This window comes from Ceratotherium simum, chromosome 24 (assembly GCF_057802395.1).
Source record: "Ceratotherium simum simum isolate JZ-2026a chromosome 24, ASM5780239v1, whole genome shotgun sequence".
NCBI classification, from domain to species: domain Eukaryota; kingdom Metazoa; phylum Chordata; class Mammalia; order Perissodactyla; family Rhinocerotidae; genus Ceratotherium; species Ceratotherium simum.
This window is the reverse complement of record NC_141923.1, coordinates 46,535,908-46,557,880: the sequence shown is the minus strand read 5'-3', so window position 1 is coordinate 46,557,880 and position 21,973 is coordinate 46,535,908. Positions and strand designations below refer to the sequence as shown.

At 37.0% G+C, this 21,973-nt stretch overlaps 1 protein-coding gene across 2 annotated transcripts; it reads left to right on the top strand.

Moving 5' to 3' along the window:
* Nucleotides 1–9: 9 nt before the first annotated feature.
* On the top strand, nucleotides 10–19,211 carry SOCS4 (suppressor of cytokine signaling 4). 2 transcript variants are annotated; one of them, XM_087448500.1, is made up of 3 exons: nucleotides 10–272; nucleotides 750–852; nucleotides 15,543–19,211. In XM_087448500.1, the coding sequence occupies exon 3, from the start codon at nucleotides 15,635–15,637 to the stop codon at nucleotides 16,958–16,960; it is 1,326 nt and encodes a 441-aa protein (XP_087304626.1). In that variant the 5' UTR covers nucleotides 10–272; nucleotides 750–852; nucleotides 15,543–15,634; the 3' UTR covers nucleotides 16,961–19,211. The 2 variants fall into 2 exon arrangements, with proteins under 2 accessions (XP_087304626.1, XP_004426233.1); XM_004426176.3 differs by lacking the exon at nucleotides 750–852 and having other exon boundaries at nucleotides 11–272.
* The last annotated feature ends 2,762 nt before the right edge of the window (nucleotides 19,212–21,973 follow it).

The window sequence follows — 21,973 nt, the reverse complement described above, 5'->3', positions numbered from 1 at the left end:
GTGGCTGGGGGAGTGAGAAAGAAAGGGAGGGAGCCGGACACGGAAGTGGTGGCAGCGCCTGGGGAGCAGGTGGAGGCGGTGACCGGGACGTCTGAGACGAGATCCCAGCGCCGAGGGGAGCGGACATGCAGAAAGGCATCCGCCTTGTAGGACATACATGAGGTGCAGGAGCGGCTGGGCCTCCCTTCTCCGCCTCAGCGAGCGCCCAGAGTGATGGCGATGGTGATGGCGGCAGTGCCTCGGGCAGCCCCAGTGAAACTGCGCTTCGGGAGGTGAGCGGGGGAAGGGTGGTTGCTCCCTAGCCTTGCTCCTTCCTTCCAGGCTTTCTTCACGTGCCGGGTTATGGTTATATCCGGGTCCCTGGATGGTCCAGCCTTTCCTTGGGGCCCGGCTGGAGGAGACCTTTGGGCATCTTCTCTGGAGGAGAGGAAGGCGAGACCCTTCTCAAGCCTGTGATCTTGGCATCCTTCCCGCCCTCACCTTGTCATTTCTGTAGAGATAAAGGGGGGGAGAACAGTCTCAGTTCGCGGTCCCTGGAGATATGGCGTCTACATTTATGCTTATTCTTTGGGACTCTTTACATAGATCCCTTCAGAAGAAAGTATCCTGGATTTCTCTGTTCAGACCCCACCTAAAGTTCACTGAAGTGCTTCTTTAGATCTAAAAGAAGAGCTAGAACTAAGGTGATTGTTGAGTACTTCGGTCCTGCAATCTGTGCCAATAAGTTTATGCCTTGCTTGTGTCTTCAGGTTCTTCATGTTGGTAGACCGGTCTCTGATGAAAACCTTCACGATGATATTTTTTTTGTATGGCAGCCAACTTCTAGTCTCAATCAGACCTCGTTTGTGGCATGTGAGACATTTTTCTGTTGTATGGATTTCCCCCATTGTTTTTCAATCTAATTCCATTGGGAAAAGTTGCCAAGGCACAATGAAGCACAGTTAGACAAACCGTGGTATTGTTCTTACCGTGGTGGCATTGTGTGAGGGGTTGTTTTGAATACTAGGGCTCCAAATAGGCTTGCTGGACGCTGAGGTTTGGTATGTGAATGAAGAGGAAGAGTGATTGGCAGAAACAGAACTTGGGATTTGTGGAATAATAACCAACCTATTGTTGATTTCCCACAAGAGCAAAAGATACCTGAGACGATTCTTTCTGAGTGACTTAATCTTATTTGGAGATCATTCGTTTTTTAGGTACATTGATTTATAATTTTTTTAATTTTATTTATTTATTTTTCCCCCAAAGCCCCAGTAAATAGTTGTATGTCGTAATTGCACATCCTTCCAGTTGCTGCCTGTGGGACGCGGCCTCAGCATGGCCGGAGAAGCAGTGCGTCGGTGCACGCCCGGGATCCGAACCCCGGGCCGCCAGTAGCAGAGCGCGAGCACCCAACTGCTAAGCCACGGGGTGGCCGTATAATGTTTTTTTTTAATCAAAGTAAATATCGTTGGACAGACTATGGGGTTCAAGATGAACTCTGATAATACTTGCCCCTATATAGAATAAATCACGATGAGATTTCAATGTAGTACTCTCCAGAGCTCAGCATAAGAAGAATCTGCAAATTGGAACAAGAGCTATAAAATACCTTAACTATAGGGCCGGCCCCGTGGCTTGGTGGTTAAGTGAGTGCGCTCCACTGCTGGCGACCCGGGTTCGGATCCCGGGCTCGCGCCGACGCGCTGCCTCTCCTGCCATGCTGAGGCCGCGTCCCACATACAGCAACTAGAGGGATGTGCAGCTATGACACACAACTATCTACTGGGGCTTTGGGGGGAGAAATAAATAAATAAAATCTTTAAAATACCTTAACTATAATATCTATAGTACCATGTGACTTTAAAACTGTGAATGGTGTCCACTCTTCTGACCTTTCACTCTGCCTTAGCAGTCAAGCCATTTGATACATAGGTTAAAGAAAAATTTTCTTGGGCCGGCCCCGTGGCTTAGCGGTTAAGTGCGTGCGCTCTGCTGCTGGCGGCCTGGGTTCGGATCCCAGGCGCGCAGCAACACACCACTTCTCCGGCCATGCTGAGGCCGCATCCCACATACAGCAACTAGAGGGATGTGCAGCTATGACATGCAACTGTCTACTGGGGCTTTGGGGGAAAAATAAATAAAAAAATCATTAAAAAAAAAAAATTTTTTCTTTATAAAGTTCACATGTAAGGAAAGAGCTTGGGCCTTAGAGTTGAATAGCCTTAGGTTTTAATTTTGACTCTGACAGTTTCTCATTGTGTGACCTTGAATATACTTCTTTACTTTTTCTGATTTGTCAGATTCCTCATCTCTCAAATGTAGGTAATACCTACCTCCATTGAATTGTTAAAGGATATAGGAAATACTCATGGATGTAGAAAACTAATTATTATTGATGTCTCGTGTTATTTACTGGGTACTTTGGGTGAGCTTATAGTGGCTTCATTTAAAATGGAGTTGGTTTAAATCATCCAGTAAAATTTTTCAAATATTAAAAGATGTATTCTTACTTTTGCTAGTGTTATGTTTTCACAGTTCCATCCTGTTTCAATCAAATGCTTACAAATTTTAATGTCTTCAGTGAGTTCATGGTCTTGTTGAGGGAAACAGACGTTCAGACAATATGTACAAAATGATAGTGTGGTAATGAAATGTGTATAACTTAAATGTTAGCAAAATTGTCTGGTTATTTAAGATCACATAGCTTTTAAAAAAGAAACCAGTGTAGCTGTCTGTCACTGATGTGGCTGTCAAAATTTTGAAAATGGATTTATTTATCAATAATAGTGCATGTCTTGTAGGAGTGGCTAGCTGAATGAACTCACTGAAAATGATGCCAAGGTTGCAGATTCAATTGCAGTGAAGGTTAGTTAATTGTGCTCTGCTGTGACCACTCATAGCACGCTTAGGCTCACGAATATTGTTGGTCTCCAGGGCAATAGGGTGAGAGAACATGAGTATATTATCATTCTACTGATGGTGGTGAGTATTATCTATATAAATAATAATAATATCACAATCTTAGAGAGTCAGTTTATCTAAGAGGCATATCAATATTGCCTTTTGGAAGGAGTTTTAAAAATGCCTTTGCAATAAAATATGTACTTGATGTAAAAATCACTAATCCTGTGAAAGATAAGGCTGGAAGAGAGTGTAACAATAACTGAAGAGAAGAAAGTATGGAAAAAATAACATTGAAAGCAGTTTAGAAATCTGAAGATTTTTATATCTCTGAAACTTACCAGCCCATTTAATTTATTTTTAGGATAAATAATATGTGCACATGTATAAACTTCCTAAAGTATAAAAGGGACTACAGTAAAAGTCCTACTCCCAGCTACTTAGTTCCCCTGCCTTAAATTTTTTTTTTTTTTTGTGAGGAAGATCAGCCCTGAGCTAACATCCATGCTAATCCTCCTCTTTTTGCTGAGGAAGACCGGCTCTGAACTAACATCTATTGCCAATTCTCCTCCTTTTTTTTCCCCAAAGCCCCAGTAGATAGTTTTATGTCATAGTTGCACATCCTTCTAGTTGCTGTATGTGGGATGCGGCCTCAGCATGACCTGAGAAGCGGTGCGTTGTTGGTGCACGCCTGGGATCCGAACCCAGGCTGCCAGTAGCAGAGCGCGTGCACTCAACTGCTAAGCCATGGGGCCAGCCCTCCCCTGCCTTAAAGACAGCCAGTATTTGATTCTTGTGTTGTTACATTAACAGTGGATCCTTACCACAGCAAGACAGATATAATCATTGTTTTATCGTGAAAAAACTGAGACTCAGAAAGGTTGTGATTTGTCCAAGGTCACACTCCTACCAAATGTCAGAGCTAGAAATAGAACCCAGGTCTTTTACTTTCTAATCCAAAGTAGTCTTACTATGCTGCCTCTCTAAATCATAACTGTTGCCATAAAACTTAGAATTTAGTAAAGCATATCAGAACATAATAGTGATTTTAAGTCTAGTGTCACCTTATACTAGTTTGTAGGTAAAACTTGTTCCCAAGCTTAAGTGTAAGCATACATAAAGCAATGAAAAGAATAATCTATAGTCAGTTAAAAAAAAAATTTCTTTTGAGCCTGGCCCGGTGGTGCAGTGGTTAAGTGCATGTGTCCCGCTTTAGCGGCCTGGGCTTCGCAGGTTCGGATCCCAGGCGCGCACGGACACACCACCTGTTAAGCCATGCTGCGGCGGCGTCCCATATAAAGTAGAGGAAGATGGGCACAGATGTTAGCCCAGGGCCGATCTTCCTCAAGAAAAAAAGGGGAGAATTGGCATCGGATGTTAACTCAGGGCTAGTCCTCCTGACAAAAAAAAAAAAATTTCTTTTGCCCACTATTTCTGTTGAAATCTATTTATTTACTAAGTTAGCTTGCAAAAACGACACACTTTTTATAATTAAAAGTTTGGTTATTTACACCCATAATATTTTTAAAGAATTTAAAACTTTTTAAAAAGAGCATGTTTAATATCAGGAGTGTGTTATAATATTTCAGAAAGGCTGAAGCCTCCACAGCGTCAGAGTTTTGAGGTATATTTGCATGCAGATTTTCTTGCCTTATATGTAGCCTTTGTTTCCTTTCTTCCTTTTCTTAATTTTGCCACTTTCCTATCTCTCATTTTTAGAAACTACTTTCTTCTACATGAAAAGGCAGCTGTTATATATTTTCATTAAGCTCCATGTATGCTATTTTCATACATTTTAATCCTGGCAGTAAAAACATGAGTAGCTGGCATTATCCAGATTTTACAATGGGAAAACTGAAGCTAAATGAGATTTTAAAAATCAGGTGAGTAGTAAGTGACAGTCTGAATTTTAGCTTGTGTTTGACAGTTTAGCAGCTCATGTTATTTCATCTGCACCATGCTTCATTTTTAAATATGGTATAGTGAAAAACTGTAGATTGTTAAATTTTCATGGATCTTTAAAACTTTAAAATTTTCTCTTTTGGGCCAGCCCCGTGGCTTAGCGGTTAAGTGCGCGCGCTCCACTGCTGGCAGCCCGGGTTCGGATCCTGGGCGCGCACCGACGCACCACTTCTCTGGCCATGCTGAGGCCGCGTTCCACATACAGCAACTAGAAGGTTGTGCAGCTGTGACATACAACTATCTACTGGGGCTTTGGGGGGAAAAGATAAATAAATAAAATCTTTAAAAAAAAAATTTTTTCTCTTTCGACTAAATTGACCACAAGAAAATAGGCCAAAATGTCTAAATTGATTGCTTCTAGGTAACTGAATTATACATTTCTTTTCATTTTTTAAAACTTTTCTAAATATTCCATATATTTTATAATGAGCATACATTATTTTTATAATTAAAAAGTTGTTGGAAGGAAAAAATACATCTGTACAATCCAATTTATTCCCTAAAGAGTTTCAGTAATATGTCTTAAACATTCTGGTTTCTAAGATTCTGTTAAGCTCCTTCCACTTCTAGAAGTCCATGTACTACCAGCTCTTAGTTTTCTGTTCTCTCTTCACTCTAGATTAACCTTCTTCAGTGACAGGTTCCTAGACATTTCTCTTTATCTTTAGCTAGTGTGCTCAGGGAATGTACACTCATTTGAAGATAGCCCGAGTTAATGTTTCCCCAAAATTTGTTCCACAAAAACGATTTGTGGTAAATTAAATATAGGAAACTGTGGCTTAAGCAGGTCTCTTAACTAAAGGACCTCTTGGAACCTTTTGCTAAAAATGCATTGTAGTCTTTCAGAAGGGAAGCATTTCCCAAACTTGTATGACAAGGAAACCCTTATTTCTCTAAAATACATATTAACATCTTTTAGAACTAGTGTCTATAGGAATACAGATTGGGGAACACTGGCATAAGCAAAGGATAATTAGGAAAGTAAGTGGAGAAGGAGAGGGGGAGGGAAGGCGAGTATAGTGGTACTAATCAGTGGTTCCTTTTTATCCAGTTAAGTTCCATAAGCCCTAGCTTGGTAGCTTGAAAAAAGGTGATACTTTAAAATATTTACTGGAAAATGAACCTCTATTGCTTTTGTAATGAGAAGAAATATTTTTGCTTGAGAGATTTTTCTCACATGAACAAACTCTTTTTTGTATCTTTTCCTTAACATTCTGAGGAATTCATCTGGTGTCTACTATCCAATATATTCCATTTGTGGGGCCTAAATGTTTCCACAGAATCCAACTCAAATATCATACTATGATCAAATATCAAGGACTATGACCCACAGAATCCAATTCAAATATCACAGAGTACGATCAGAATACTTTCAAGGAGTTTTGGGCACATAATGGCAGGTAAACTTTGGAATCATGGATTCGGTAAGGAAATTCCCATGGCAGAATTACTACCAGAATAATAATTTATTCATGAATTCTTTATGTAGTATAGTAAATTATTCTTTATAGGATCAAATTGATTTTAATTTAGTATTTACATGAATTCTGGTCTTAGGGATACATCACCATTGTAGATATGGTAGTTGTTCAATGAATAATTAATATATACAGTAATTCTCTCTCTTTTTTTTTTTTTTCCGTGTGAGGAAGATCAGCCCTGAGCTAACATCCATGCTAATCCTCCTCTTTTTGCTGAGGAAGACCGGCTCTGAGCTAACATCTATTGCCAATCCTCCTCCTTTTTTTTCCCCAAAGCCCCAGTAGATAGTTTTATGTCATAGTTGCACATCCTTCTAGTTGCTGTATGTGGGACGCGGCCTCAGCATGGCCAGAGAAGCGGTGCATCGGTGCACGCCCGGGAACTGAACCCAGGCTGCCAGTAGTGGAGCTGGAGCACTTAACCGCTAAGCCATGGGGCCAGCCCACAGTAATTCTCTCTTATTCAGCCTCAGAGAGAATATAAATGAACTTTCCAGATAAATGAAATTTAACCCTTTAATTATTGGCTTTTTAACAGTTTTCTATAGAAATCTTGAATTAAAATTACCTTCCTGGCCTTATTCAGTAGAACTAACTAAATGTTATTTAAATCTTTTGTTAAAAAGTGTAGAATGGCCGTGTTGAGCATTCTGTTATCACTGTCACTGCAATTGGTGGTAGAACCTGGGACCAAATGGCTACTGAATCTGGGAACTTGTTTTCTTGAAAAAGGGTTTTATATAAACTTGCTTTTTAGACATTTGCCTCTGGCTCATTAAGAAATAATAATTAAAAAAAAAAAAGATGTCACCATGTACTCTCCCGGGCAATGTAACTTAGCTGCCTTCATAAAAAATTAATTATTGAGTCAAGAGCCAAAGCAACCTTCTCCCAAGTGATTCTTTCACCCTCTTTAAAGAAAAAAAAAAAAAAGCTTCTTTGCAGCTTCCAACAAAGGTCTTTGATTTGTCAGTACTTTCAAAGTATCATCTTTGATTTCTATACTACATAAAAGTGGTAGTAAAGCCACCTTATCATCATTTTATGTGTCTTCTACCTCATTTATACAAAGTTTGCATAAAATTCCAAGAATATATGAAACTAATAATGTTGTATGTCAGTTTTACCTCAATTAAAAAAAATGTATTAATGATATGCTATTCGAAAGGACTCATTCAGATTCAGGGTCCTACACTTTTTTTTACATTCAGATTTTACATGTATAAGCAAGACACCAAGGCACTTTTTTAAAACTTATCTTTAGTCTTTAAAAATACAATAAGGGGGTGCTGGCCTGGTGGCGTAGCAGTTAAGTTCGCGCACTCTGCTTTGGCAGCCCGGAGTTCGCAGGTTCGGATCCCGGGCTCGGACCAACACCACTTGTCAAGCCATGCTGTGGTGGCATCCCATATAAAGTAGAGGAAGATGGGCACGGATGTTAGCCCGGGGCCAATCTTCCTCAGCAAAAAGAGGAGGATTGGCAACAGATGTTAGCTCAGAGCTAATCTTCCTCAAAAAAAGTAATAATAAAAATACAATAAGGGGCTGGCCTGGTGGCATAGTGGTTAAGTTCACGTGCTCCACTTCGGCGGCCGGGGGTTCACGGGCTCAGATCCCGGGTGCAGACCTATGCACTGCTCATCAAGTCTTGCTGTGCCAGGTGTCCCATATATAAAATAGAGGAAGATGGGCAGGGATGTTAGCTTAGGGCCAGTCTTCCTCAGCAAAAAGAGGACGATTGGTAACAGATGTTATAGCTCAGGGCTAATCTTCCTCACAAAAAATAAATAAATAAATATAACAAAAATAATTTTCTTCTCACTAAAAATTAATAATGTGGGGCCAGCCCGGTGGCACAAGCGGTTAAGTGCACACGCTCCACTGCGGCAGCCCGGAGTTCGCCGGTTTGGATCCCGGGTGCGCAGCGACGCACTGCTTGTCAGGCCATGCTGTGGCAGGCGTCCCATATAAAGTGGAGGAAGATGGGCATGGATGTTAGCCCAGGGCCAGTCTTCCTCGGCAAAAAGAGGAGGATTGGCAGATGTTAGCTCAGGGCCGATCTGTGAGGAAGACCGGCCCTGGGCTAACATCTATTGCCAATCCTCCTCCTTTTTTTTTTCCACCCAAAGCCCCAGTAGATAGTTGTATGTCATAGTTGCACATCCTTCTAGTTGCTGTGTGTGGGATGTGGCCTCAGCATGGCCGGAGAAGCAGTGCGCTGGTGCGCGCCTGGGATCTGAACCCCGGGCCGCCAGTATCTGGGCCGCCAGTATCTGAGCGCACGCACTTACCCGCTAAGTCAGGGGGCCGGACCAATAATGTTATTTTTATTGAGAGCAATGTGATTGAATTTTTTATTTTTAAATTTTGGTTTAATGAAACTTCTGGGAGAGATTAAAAAATTCTTTTTCCATGTTTTTAAGTGTAAAGATGTGAGATTTATATATATGATGTATTTGTATCCTTTTTTATAACAAAATCATATAATAGTGAAGGAAATTCTGACTCTTTTTTCTAAAAAGATCTCTCCATAGCGTAAGTTTTTTTAAGCAAATACTTTCTCAGTAATTATTAAAATGTTACCTATACCATGAAGAGACTAGTTAAATGTTTTGTTTTGCCTTTCTTTCTTAATATATCTACTAAGTAGCTTCTGAGGGCCACTTGTTAGCCCAGTAAAGGTCATCAAATTTAGAACACTTGTCATTTTGTAAAAGAAAACTGCATAACTCATCTGAAAAGTTCAACAACTTTTTTAAGTACTTTGCCCTCAGATAACTAGCAAACCTTCTGTGTTATAAATTTTTCACGATCATGTCTATTTAAAAAGTATTGTAAAGATTCTTTATTTAAGATAATATAATCCACAAGTCGATTCCAGCAACATGTAAGCAGTTGTGGTACACTGAAAGTGAATAAAGAAATGGAGAAGGTTGCCATTAAGTCCTCAGCTTTTTGGAACTCCCCCTCTTCCCTCAGGAACAGCACACCATCGGACAAGTAAGCATCTGACAGTGAATGATTGGAACACTATCAACCATAAATTCAATAATAATAATTTTAAGTTTTTTAATTTTTAGACAAATATAAATAGAAGTTAAATTTTCTTTCTACTTCTAAGACCACAACATTAAGTGACATTCTGGCCTGTATATTGATACGCTATGTTTTGCCAAATCAGTTTTTTGCCATAACAGTTTCAAAAGTGAGACTTCTGAAGCATGAACTCAGTTTTCTAGCAAAAGAATAGCTATGTGAAATTTATATGAGGCTATAATTCTGAGATAGAAGAAGATAACCAGTCAGAAGAAGATTTTCTGTGCATTACCTCTTTAAGTACAGGTAAATGTATGGAAAATTCATCTAGGGTGATGATATTTTCCCCTGTATTTTATGGACACCTGCAGCATTAGCACATGTAAGAACAGTTAACCTAAAATTCAGAGATACTTGATTGACTGGTACCTATTATTTACACGTTGGTAAGCTTTGCCTAAGTAAACCTGTTATGTTAGCATGTAAACTTGTATACAGGATGGCTGGAAATTAGTTCTTCAGGGGAAGATGTCCAGTTGTTCTATAGCATCATAGTCTGTTGAGTTTCAGCTATATTTGGCATATTGATCCATTTTCACTTTGAAACATTAGTTATCCTCCTGAAAATTATATTTGCTTATAAACTTTGTAGTTAGCATTGGGCTAGAGACAGAGATATTCAGTGATTTCTTCATTATGAACTATTTGTATAAAAGTGGCTTAGGTGCTTTAATAAAACAACATATCTAATATCTGTTTCTTTTTTTAAAAAAATATATGTTAACATTTATTGAGTACTTAATACATTTAGGATCTGAGCTGAGTACTTTACCTGCATTATTTCATTTAATCCCCAACAGCCCAATGTAATAGATAACATCAAAACCTACATTTTAGAGATGAGGAAACTGAGGTTTCAAGGTCATACGGCTAGTACAAAATAAACTAGACTCAAACCATATTTCTAATGCCTGCTGTCACTGTGCTGTGGAACTGCATCCTTGTCATATACATGTATAAAGATACTGAAAATGGTTACTAGGTGGTAGGATTATGGATACTTTCTCTTCACAACTTTATGCCTACTTTGAATTTTCCACAGTATGAATTACTTTTATTTTTATTTATGTTCATCAAAATGATCTATGCACCTAGGTTAAAAATTAAATTAAGCTGAAAATCTTAGATAAGAAACACTGCAGTCCCCTCCTACCCATCCCCAAGGCATCTACTTTCAAATCTTTTAACTGTTTTCCTGATATTTTTAAATAACATGCTTATACTTCTCTTTCTTGGTTCATCGATTATTAGACATTTTCAGTTGAGTTCTTCTTATGATATATGAGGATTTTCCTCTCTTTCCATTCTGTTATTACAATTACATCACAATTTTGGTGTATATGTAAATATCGTTCACTGCGGAGCCAGTGAACGATATTTATTTCTATTTCTATTTCTATTTCTATTCTAAAATAGAATTTTAGAATTCTATTTTCTTTCTTGTGTGTGTGAATTTTTCTGTAATCAATAATTACTTAATTCTTTTTCCATTGCTTTCTTATCTTCTCAGTTGAATTTTCCAAAAGTCAATTCTATTTTTTTTCCTCAAGATGTTCCACCTTGGAGCCTTATGTCCTTGTGTGGTTATATGGACAAGTTGCTCTCTAGCAGCTCTGGATACCCTGTTGTCTGGAGACCTCCCTTCATCATCTCAAGAATTCACATTTCCTCTCTCCTATGTTAAATATCTTGTTTCCAGCATTGCGTCCTTTGTTTTGGGTTTACATCGTAATTTTAGAAGAGCACATCAATCAGTATGCGGTAAAATTGTTGATAACTTTGCACGTCTGAAAATTTCTTTATTTGATCTGCATATTTGATTGATGATTTGGCTGGTTATCTCTTCAAGGTTGGAAACTAGCCTCTAGCTTCCAATTTTACTGTTGAGAAACCAAGTGCCATTTTATTTACAGTCCTTTGATTGTGACTTTTTTCCCTCAGGAAGACTTTTATTTTTATTTTTTTTAGCTTGGGTACTTGTATTTATTTATTTATTTACTTACATTTTGTTTTATTATCTTATAGTATTATTTTATTCACTTAGCATGAGGTTTACCTTCTTCACAAATTTTTGAGCATACAATACAGTATTGTTGCCTATAAGGTAGGAAGGCTTTAGTATCTCCTCTTTATCTCTAGGGTTCTAAAATTTTAGAATATAACTTGGTGTGTATTTTTTTTTCCCCACATTGTGCTGGGAACTCGTTGGGCTCTTTCAATATGGAGGTTCATGTCCTTCAGTTCTGGGAAATTTTCTAATATAGTTTCTTTGATAATTGCCCCCCTCCATTTTGTTGTTATTTTCTGAGAAATATCTGTATTGATCCTCTAATTTTATTATCTTTTCTGTCTATTTAACCATTTTTTCCCTATTTCCTGTTATTTCCTCAACTCATCCTCCAACTTTCCTATTGAATGAATATTTTATTTCTGCAGTTGTATTTTTAATTTCCAAAACTTTCTTATTCTCTGTCCTCACCTCCTCTTACTCATTCATAGATGTAATATCTTCTCTTAACTTGGAAGAAATCAATTTTATTTTCTGCTCCTTTCATGATTACTTTTTTCTTCAAGTTCTTTATGTTTTAGTCTTTGTCATTTATGTTTGGAGGCTTTCCTCAAAAGTCTGATGACCTGTGAGTATTCATTCATATTCTAGAGCCAATGAAGCACATTGCTATAACGATACTGCCTGAAAACTGTATGTGAGTAGGCGGGGCTTGTGGCCTAGTGAGCTTCCTTGCATGCTTGGCTGGTGTTCCAGCTTTTTATTGGCGGATTCCCAGATATCGGCATCTATAGGCCTTTTCTCTTATGCCATTCTATTTCTCCAGCAAAGTATTTTCCAGTCTCCTGTTAGGAGGTATAAGTCTGGCTGCTAGAGTTCTGGGAGCTGGATGGAAGAAAGGAGGAGGGAAGTTTTATTCTGATTTTAGTCCCAAGCCTCCCCTCTACCCTCGCTATGTCTAGTGTCCAAAGTCCTGAACCTCTGTGGTTCAGTTTCTCCAGATAATAAATATGCCATCTCCTCTAAATGTGGGAGTGAGAACCGGAGAGATCTAACTGCTCTTATGTAAATTTTCAACCTGCCTCCCCATTTTCCACCCTGTTCTCCACCCATACTTTCTATAGCACCTTGTGCCTCTGGGTCCTGGACTTTGCCTCCTCTGTTGCCTTTCTTCTCATCCGTGTCACCTTTGTGCCTGATGTCACCCGCCTCTCCACTGCTGAGTCAGTTATTGCCCCTCCATTCATTGTCCTCATTTTGTGACTCAGGTTATGGCTATCTGCTAATTTCATTGAAGATGAGGTTTGTGTTTTTATTTCTCACTTTTCCTTGTTTTGGGCTGACTTCTGAGAGAAGGATGGAGCAAAAAGATTTTCACTCAGCCATTTTCAAACCTGATAGTTACTTCTTTTATTTTTTATTATTTATTATTTTTTTTGTGTGAGGAAGATCACCCTGCGCTAACATCTGTGCTAATCCTCCTCTTTTTGCTGAGGAAGACTGGCTCTGAGCTAACATCTATTGCCAATCCTCCTCCTTTTTTCCCCAAAGCCCCAGTAGATAGTGGTATGTCATAGCTGCACATCCTTCTAGTTGCTGTATGTGGGACGCAGCCTCAGCATGGCCGGAGAAGCAGTGCGTCCATGGGCGCCCAGGATCCGAACCCGGGCCGCGAGTAGCGGAGCACGTGCACTCAACCGCTAAGCCACAGGGCTGGTCCATTACTTCTTTTGTAAGTAGGAAAAAACCCAGAAAGGTTTTCATTTTGTGGGGAAATCAAGTTACAGTAATCATTAAGAAATTTAGTAATGGAAAGTAGCAGTTACAACTAAAGGAAGCATTAGAGCCTATAAAAGATTTTATAGGAAATTTGGTTGTTTTTGAAGGCAGAGAGAAACTGAAGCAGGCCCCGGTAAAGGTGGGAATGTCATCAAGAACAGAGGTAGAGAGCTTAGTAGCTCTGTTGTAGAAATGAAGGAAAAATGACACAAGTTAGAGGTAGCAAGGAGACAAGATGAGGGAGCTCACATCCAGTGGAGTAAAGTTGGTCATACGGCTTATAAACTATTTTGATATTTTTTTTAGTTAAGTAAAAGCACCAGGCACTTCAAACCTTAGATGATATATTTTTCACATTATCATGCTAAATTAAAAAGTTGAAATTATGTAGTATTAACAAAAAATATCTGCTTGGGGCTCCTTTATTATTTTTTTATCTTGAAAAATAGTGTAAACTCTTAGACAGAGTCTAATGAATGACTCTTCATTTTCTTCAGTCTACTTTGTTGCTTATGCTTGTTTATTTTTGTTCAGGGAAATTTAGTCAATGAACAACCAAAGCATACTGTTAAGTATAATTTTGGTGTACTAAATGATGATATTTCTTTTAAAATTATATTAAAAATATTTTTCCAGGGCCGGCTCCGTGGCTTAGCGGTTAAGTGCGCGCGCTCTGATGCTGGCGGCCCGGGTTCGGATCCCGGGAGCGCCCCGAGGCACCACTTCTCCGTCCAACGTGAGGCCGAGTCCCACGTACAGCAACTAGAAGGATGTGAACCTATGACATACAACTATCTACTGGGGCTTTGGGGGGAAAAAACTGAATAAATAAAATCTTTAAAAAAAAATATTTTTCCCTGTGGATTTTAAGTGATTATATACAAGTGAGCTCAATCAAAATAATAAGTATAATCACCAGATGCTATCCAGTGTTTGGAAATGGAGTACTTTAGGGCCGGCCCCTCGGCTTAGCGGTTAAGTGCGTGCGCTCCGCTGCTGGCGGTCCAGCTTTGGATCCCGGGCGCACACTGATGCACCGCTTCTCCGGCCATGCTGAGGCCGTGTCCCACATACAGCAACTAGAAAGATGTGCAGCTATGACATACAACTATCTGCTGGGGCTTTGGGGGACAAAAATAAATAAATAAAATTATTAAAAAAAAGAAAAAGAAAGAAATGGAGTACTTTATATGGCAAGTCTGTATCATTAGTTTACACTTTGAAGCACTTGCCAATCATATTTGCCACTGCAGATGCTTGTTTCAAACCCTGCTGGTTGAAAATGGATTCAAGTGGCTCTAAACATTTAGTTGACTGGTAGGATTGTTAATGTTCCTCTGACATAATCAGAAACTGAATTGTAATCAGAATGTTGAATGCAACTGATTTTCTCAGTCACAAAATTCAACTTTCATTTCCAAAATATTTGAGGTCATAGAACCCCTCCCCCTAATTCTGGGCTTAAATCTTATTCCACCTGAGAATAAAGTAAATTCCATCTACGACCAATCATTGCTATTAGTCTTAATAAAACTCAGTATTTTACGTAGTAAATTCTAGTATATCTAGCCAATTTCATAGGAAACGCATTGCCCTATAGAAATTTATCTGCTTGTTTTTCAAAATTATCAAGAAGAATACAAGGAAGTGTGTGTGTGTATGTGTATGTGTATTTGTATAAAATAACAAATTTTTATTCAATTCTATATTTTCTAAAAACTGCCTAGACTGTGAGTGAAGTTGACCAGTTATTGAAATGAGGAAGTGCTTGCGTGGCATTCCTACTGTTAAGTGGTAATTATTTATTTAATAAATTCTTAACAGCTTTTATAACTTAAAACTGTTCCTATTTTTAATCAATAGGAAAGAAAACAGGGAGAGGGCAGCGAAGAAACTATATAAAGTAGTAGTCCTCAACCACCAGCTCATAGATTTCTCACTGTCTCTTACAAAGAATTCACTGGTTTGCTGTGAAACAAAAATAAAGGGAGGAGAGATGGGCATAGGATATATTTCAAGACTAGAAATTATTCACATTTTGAGCATATATTTTAGCTGAGAGAGGAGACTTGGCTTTTTCTGATCCACATTGAAAATTAGCTATGGAAAAGAAACTCAGATTCTTGACTCCATCACACTATGAAATTATTAGTATATAGTAAAGTAAATTATTTAAGTGGGAACAAAATATGTTGGAACTCCCTCTCAACGTATCCACTACTCTATCTTTTTCATGTACTAATTATGCTTTTTCATCTTGTGTCTAATTGGGGCTTAATATATAAACTATACAATGTGAAAGACAAATAATTAATGATTTTTTTTTTCTTTAGATACATCCAGAAAGTGCCCAGAAGAAACTTCCTGCCAGAAAAACTGAAAAAGCAATATTCATAATACTGGAATTTGTGGATAATTTGTTAAAATGGCAGAAAGTAGTGAAAATAATAGTAAAAATGTAGATGTAAGGCCCAAAACTAGTCGGAGTAGAAGTGCTGACAGAAAGGACGGTTATGTGTGGAGTGGAAAGAAGTTATCTTGGTCAAAAAAGAGTGAAAGCTGTTCAGATGCTGAAACAGTGAATGCTATAGAGAAAACTGAAGTTCCTTTAAGGAGCCAAGAAAGAAAGCACAGCTGTTCATCTATCGAGTTGGATTTAGATCATTCCTGTGGGCATCGATTTTTAGGTCGATCTCTTAAACAGAAACTGCAAGATGCTGTGGGGCAGTGTTTTCCAATAAAGAATTGTAGTAGTCGGCACTCTTCAGGGCTTTCATCTAAAAGAAAAATTCATATCAGTGAACTCATGTTAGATAAGTGTCCTTTCCCACCTCGATCAGATTTAGCTTTTAGGTGGCATTTTATTAAACGACACACTGCCCCTATAAATCCCAAATCAGATGAATGGGTAAGCACAGACTTGTCTCAGAGTGAATTGAGGGATGGTCAGCTAAAACAAAGAAGAAACGTGGAAGAAGAGGTAAACTGTTTCCCACATACTATTGTTCAGCCCTGTGTCATAACCACCAACAATGCTTCATGTAGAGATGGTTCTATGACTGGCTCTGTGATGAACCTGGTTTCAAATAACAGTATAGAAGATAGTGATACGGATTCAGATGATGAAATTATAACACTTTGCACAAGTTCCAGGAAAAGAAACAAACCCAAATGGGAAATGGATGAAGAAATCCTGCAGTTGGAAACACCTCCTAAGTATCACACCCAGATTGATTATGTCCACTGTCTTGTACCGGACCTCCTTCAGATCAATAACAATCCATGTTACTGGGGAGTTATGGATAAATATGCAGCTGAAGCTCTACTAGAAGGAAAACCAGAGGGTACCTTTTTACTTCGAGACTCAGCACAGGAAGACTATTTATTCTCTGTTAGTTTTAGACGTTATAGTCGTTCTCTTCATGCTAGAATTGAACAGTGGAATCACAACTTTAGCTTTGATGCACATGATCCTTGTGTCTTCCATTCTCCTGACATTACTGGGCTCCTAGAACATTATAAGGACCCAAGTGCCTGTATGTTCTTTGAACCACTTTTATCCACTCCTTTAATTCGGACTTTCCCCTTTTCCCTGCAGCATATATGCAGAACAGTTATTTGTAACTGTACAACTTATGATGGCATTGATGCCCTTCCAATTCCTTCTTCTATGAAATTATATCTGAAGGAATATCACTATAAATCAAAAGTTAGAGTACTCAGGATTGATGCACCAGAACAACAATGCTAGGAATAGAGTAGGAACTTGGGAATGATTATATACATATTTTCATTTAATATTTTATTTTTCTTATTATGCCACTTTGAATTTTTCTACAAGGGCAGTTAAGAGTCCAAAATAAACCTCTGCCCTAAATTTTACTTCCAAATCAGTTTATTTTTCTTATGATACACTAATTGTTTAAGGTTACACATTAGGGGTTAATGGATATTTTTGACCAGGTGTTTGGTTTTTGTTTTTACCATGTAGATTGTATACTTAATTTTTTTTCTTTTCTTTTCTTAATTGTAATTTGCATATGATCCATGGACATTTGACATTTGGTAGGCATTGCAAACAGTCAAGTAATCTGTATTTCATACTTTCTTTAAAAATAATGTCCTTTTCTACATGTAAAATGCTTTAACCTATGCCATTGGTATTCCTATACATAAAATATAGTTTCCCCTTCTCAGAGTTGTTTTAAAATTTTTTGGTAAAGCTGAGTGTGTTGTAATTCACAATCCATACTAATGTAATTGACTTTTGTAATTTAATAATAGGGATGTTAAAGGTAACAAAATTGCTTAAAATCAAATTTGATGTGTTTTCATTTTAAATATTAACTATAAGCAGGATTACTAAATTCAGTTAATCTGGTCGGTAAGAATCAAATGAGAACATGACATTTTGGAGGTGAATTTATTCTTCCACAATGTGGCATGGTCATTTGTTATTCCTGGAATAGATCTTTCTCAACGTGGAAGAGTTACCATCTTGAGAACATAAATATTGTTCTTTTCTCACTGGAAGCTATAAAAATAATGATAACGCTATTAGTAACTAGTAGTTACTAAAGTACTAAAGCAATTGTGAGGTTTTTCTGTATTTACTTATGAATTGTTGCTTCTACTTAGCCCTTTTATAGAAACTCTGAGCCTGTTACTTTGGGGAGATGCTACAGTTTATAAACAACGACAAATTTCCATTGGTAACTAAAGAGTACCTAAGTAGTTTTTCATTATTTTAAATTAAGCTTGAATAAAGATTCAAGAAGTAAATATGGAGCTCAGTATTCAGGAAGCTTAATACTGTTTTTGATCTTCAGGTTTCAAATAATTATTCCTGTCTTCAGAATTAACATGTCTTTATTGTGGCTTCAAAAAAAGGAAAACATATTGAGAGCTACATGGCTTATGCCATACTGAAGAGTACTGGGCACCAGTGTAATATTTTAAATTTACTATCCCAAGAGCAGGGAAACATTTTTAGAAACATCAATATCCCAATATAATAAAGATACATGGAGTGATAGCCTATGCTACTGCTCTTTTTTAAAGAATCGATGAATAATAAATTTCCTAGACAGTTGTTTCTTCTGGTGAACTATCTACCCCTTTGTACAAATTGGCATTTTAAATATCGTAGGAATTGATTTCTTGATGATAGTTTAGCTCTAGTAGGAAGCTGCTTCTACCCAGATTGAAAGAAATTTGACTCAAATTTCCAAGTTAGAACAGATGTTTCTTAAGTATCATTGCTTTTATGTTGAAGTAACATTTCCCTTTCTGAAGTTCTGCTGTTAACATAAAGATGCCATTTTTTGTCTCAGTGATCTCAACATTGTCTTGGTTCCAGTGAGGGTTAGCTACTAATATGGCACCTCTCTTAGCAGTGATGAGGCTCAGGATATCATAACACCAATGTCAGGATAAATATCTCTTCTGAAGATGATATTTCCCTTTACAAAAGTAGAAAAGTCTCATACTACCTCATCTTTATTGTGGCGCTTTTGTAGATCACTGAGAAGCTGATCTTATTTACCAATATAACACTTCCTAAATATCCATCTTTGGTGAAAGAAAATTAATAGTATGGTGAGACTCTACCCATGATTATAGTTTTTTATCAGAATTTGATAATGAGACTTTCTGTTTCTGTGAAACAATTACTTTAAATATTTTTCTTTTAAAAATAACTTTTTATCAGTACAGAAAAACCTAAGGGATGACTAGCTAACAAATATTCTGTTAAAGGGTAATTTTATAAAGAAAAATGAAATATAATTATGTTATCTTTTATAATGGTAAAAATTAGTGTTTATATGAAAATCAAGATCTAAGTAGCTTTTCATATATTCAAACTGGTCACTTATGATATATTTTCTCTGGCTTTCTTATTTTTTCAACTTTAAGGTATTAATAGCTATTTACATTTTCAAAATACTGCCATATATATAGCCTTGAAGTGGATGATCTAATAAATGAGAACAGGGAAGAGACTCATTTACTCTGAAATGGTTTGTATTTTTCCTTTGGTATTTGCTACAGTGAAAAGAAATCTGGAAAGTGGAAATATCAAGTCTTGAGAATTATTTACCATGAAGGAAAAAGAAAAGAGTAATAATAAATTAATTTTTTAAAGCATTAAGGGATTGGAATTTAGAAAGGCTAACCCCTTTCTCAGTAAGAGCATCCATTTAGAAACTAACTCATTTAAAAAATGTAGTTATTGGAATATGTAAGTAAAATGAGTAAGTTTTGAGATGAACAATGTGGGAAGATAGAAATATATCTAAATAAAAATTTTGTAACTCTAAGTTGGATGCTGTGAGCATTTGAAAAGTGTAAATTCCAGAGTTGAGAAAGCATTCAACATGGTGGAAATGTGTAGAGCTTATTGGTGAGAGATGATGGGGCTAAAAGAAACAAGATAGAATATTAAAAATTAAGAATTTAGACATTACCTCAGGGAAAAGCCTTGACAGTGAAAGAGAACTACTTAATCGCTAATAGCTAGTCTGGACTACACACTTAACTGAGCTTTGGGAATCATCCTGCACTAATCAGGAAGTAAACTTGACTTTTCTATTTCTCTCTGAAGCTTTTCAGGCCATACCCCTCCCACCCTTTTTTTTAAGCTACAGCATCTTGATTTATAATTCCTGAAATATGCTGAATGGATTTTTTTAGGTTCCATGAGCATTTTTATATGAAGAATCATATGTGATCTTTCTATACCCATGCCATTCACTTAATTCATAGAGGGAATGGTTTAATTTAAAGGAAGACCTACTAGGAAGAAGATTAAAGGAAGCTTTTAGTCAGCCTGTGGCTAGATTTATTGATTTGGTGATCAGACCTGTGTTCTTTTCCTGAATTTCAGCTAATGGCAAACTGTGGTCAAAGAATTGCTTTCAGTTAAAGTTTTGACTTATTATAAATAATATAAAGAATCTCAGTAATTAGAAATCCTTTAAAAAGCAGAGCAAATATGGCAAATAGAACTCATATCATTATACAAATTCCATTTCTTTTTATAAGAAAAACACAAACCATTATCATTTATTCATGTGCCAAAGCCATTAAGAACATAAATCAAGTTATCAGCTTCCTGTCTCTCTGAAGTTTGGATCATATTATAGATCCACGTAATAGAGAGCTTCCTTCCTGTGAAACAAAAACCTTGAGACCTAACTTACAAATATACTCAGTTTTCATTAAAAATTTTTTGTCACTTTTAGTTATAATCAATCAGTCAAATAGGTCATATATAGATTTTGGTAGAGCAAATCTCACAGGAAAGTAGACTTAATTATGAGACATTCCTGGAGACAACACAAGGAAAACAGTGTTTAAATGTAAAAATAGCCTGTGTGTTAGATAATTTAATGTCCAAATGAATAAAAGATTTTAAGTCAAGCAGATTATTATTCCTACTTTGGAAAAAAAAATCTTTACAATTTTGGTTTAACATAATCAGTTTTACATTCATTTTTATTTCTAAAGAAGGAACACAAAGCACAGAAGTTTTTACTTTTCTTTTTTAATGGCCTACGAGAAAGGAGCAGAAATGAGCAACACTACAAGAGTCTGTCTGTACTATTCTAATACATTAAGATATTGGACACAAAATGGATGTAACTTTGAAACTGATTGGCTTCTAAGTAGAAATGTAAACTAATGGATATAACCCAATGGGAAGGGATTTAGGGCACATGAGTCCTATTTCAAATAAAGCCAGGGTCTATTTTTGATTTACTTTTTAATTTTGAATAGATTACTCAATCCTCAAGCTTTGCCTTCATTTCCTAGCATATAAAATGTAGGTAATAATACTTGTCACTTAACTTCCTGAAGGATAATTCTTCAGTTAAGAGGTGACCCTTGAAGCATACTTGAAAATAATTTCTGTACAGCTGTTAAGTACTAATGTGATGATAGGTTTTCAAAGCATCTCCTTAGTGGACCCTGCAGATTCACATTCACTCTTTTAGTTTGTAATAGGCTTTCTTGGCTTGATTTGACAATAGAGATAACAGTACAATTTGAATTTATGGTTTAGAGTCTGCAATTAGATGAACAGTTGCAATTTCCTCCTACCCTTAATAAGGTTTATGTAAAATTGATGTTTGCCTAACTTATTTTAAAAGTTAATTACATTTGCAGGAAGTAAAGATAATCGCTTTTGCTGTGGTTATAATCAAATCTAAGCTTTCAGACTTGACAGTGTAAAACTCAAGGAGGTTTACTTAAATTATGCTGACTTTGCTAGAATTGGATAAATTCTGTATAAAGCAAGTATGAATCTGATACATACTTGAATATACAGAGTTTAAGCAGTGACATCACAAAGCTGTTAGAGCTCTCAACAGTCAGGTTTGTATGATCCACCTCTTACCCACAAAGTAGACTTTTTCCATTTTTATTTCTAATCCTGAAGTTGCATGTTTCTTCTCGGATGTGAGTTCAAATAAATTGATCTGAATAAATTTTCATTTCTTCTTAATTAAAACTTCATATATAAAATCCAAAGACTTTGTATTTTGTTTTAAAAATGTATAGCCTTAACCTCACACGTTCAATTTAGAATCTGAGAAAGAAAAATTTAAAACTCTATATTCTTACATATTTTCTAATGTATAATACACTCCTTTCAGTTTTAGTGTGTCAGTTTGGTTCTTCCAGAGGCAGGTGCCAAGATGTAATTAAATGTGCAAGAGATTTATGGGGAGGGGGGACACCTATGAAGGATAAAGGGGAA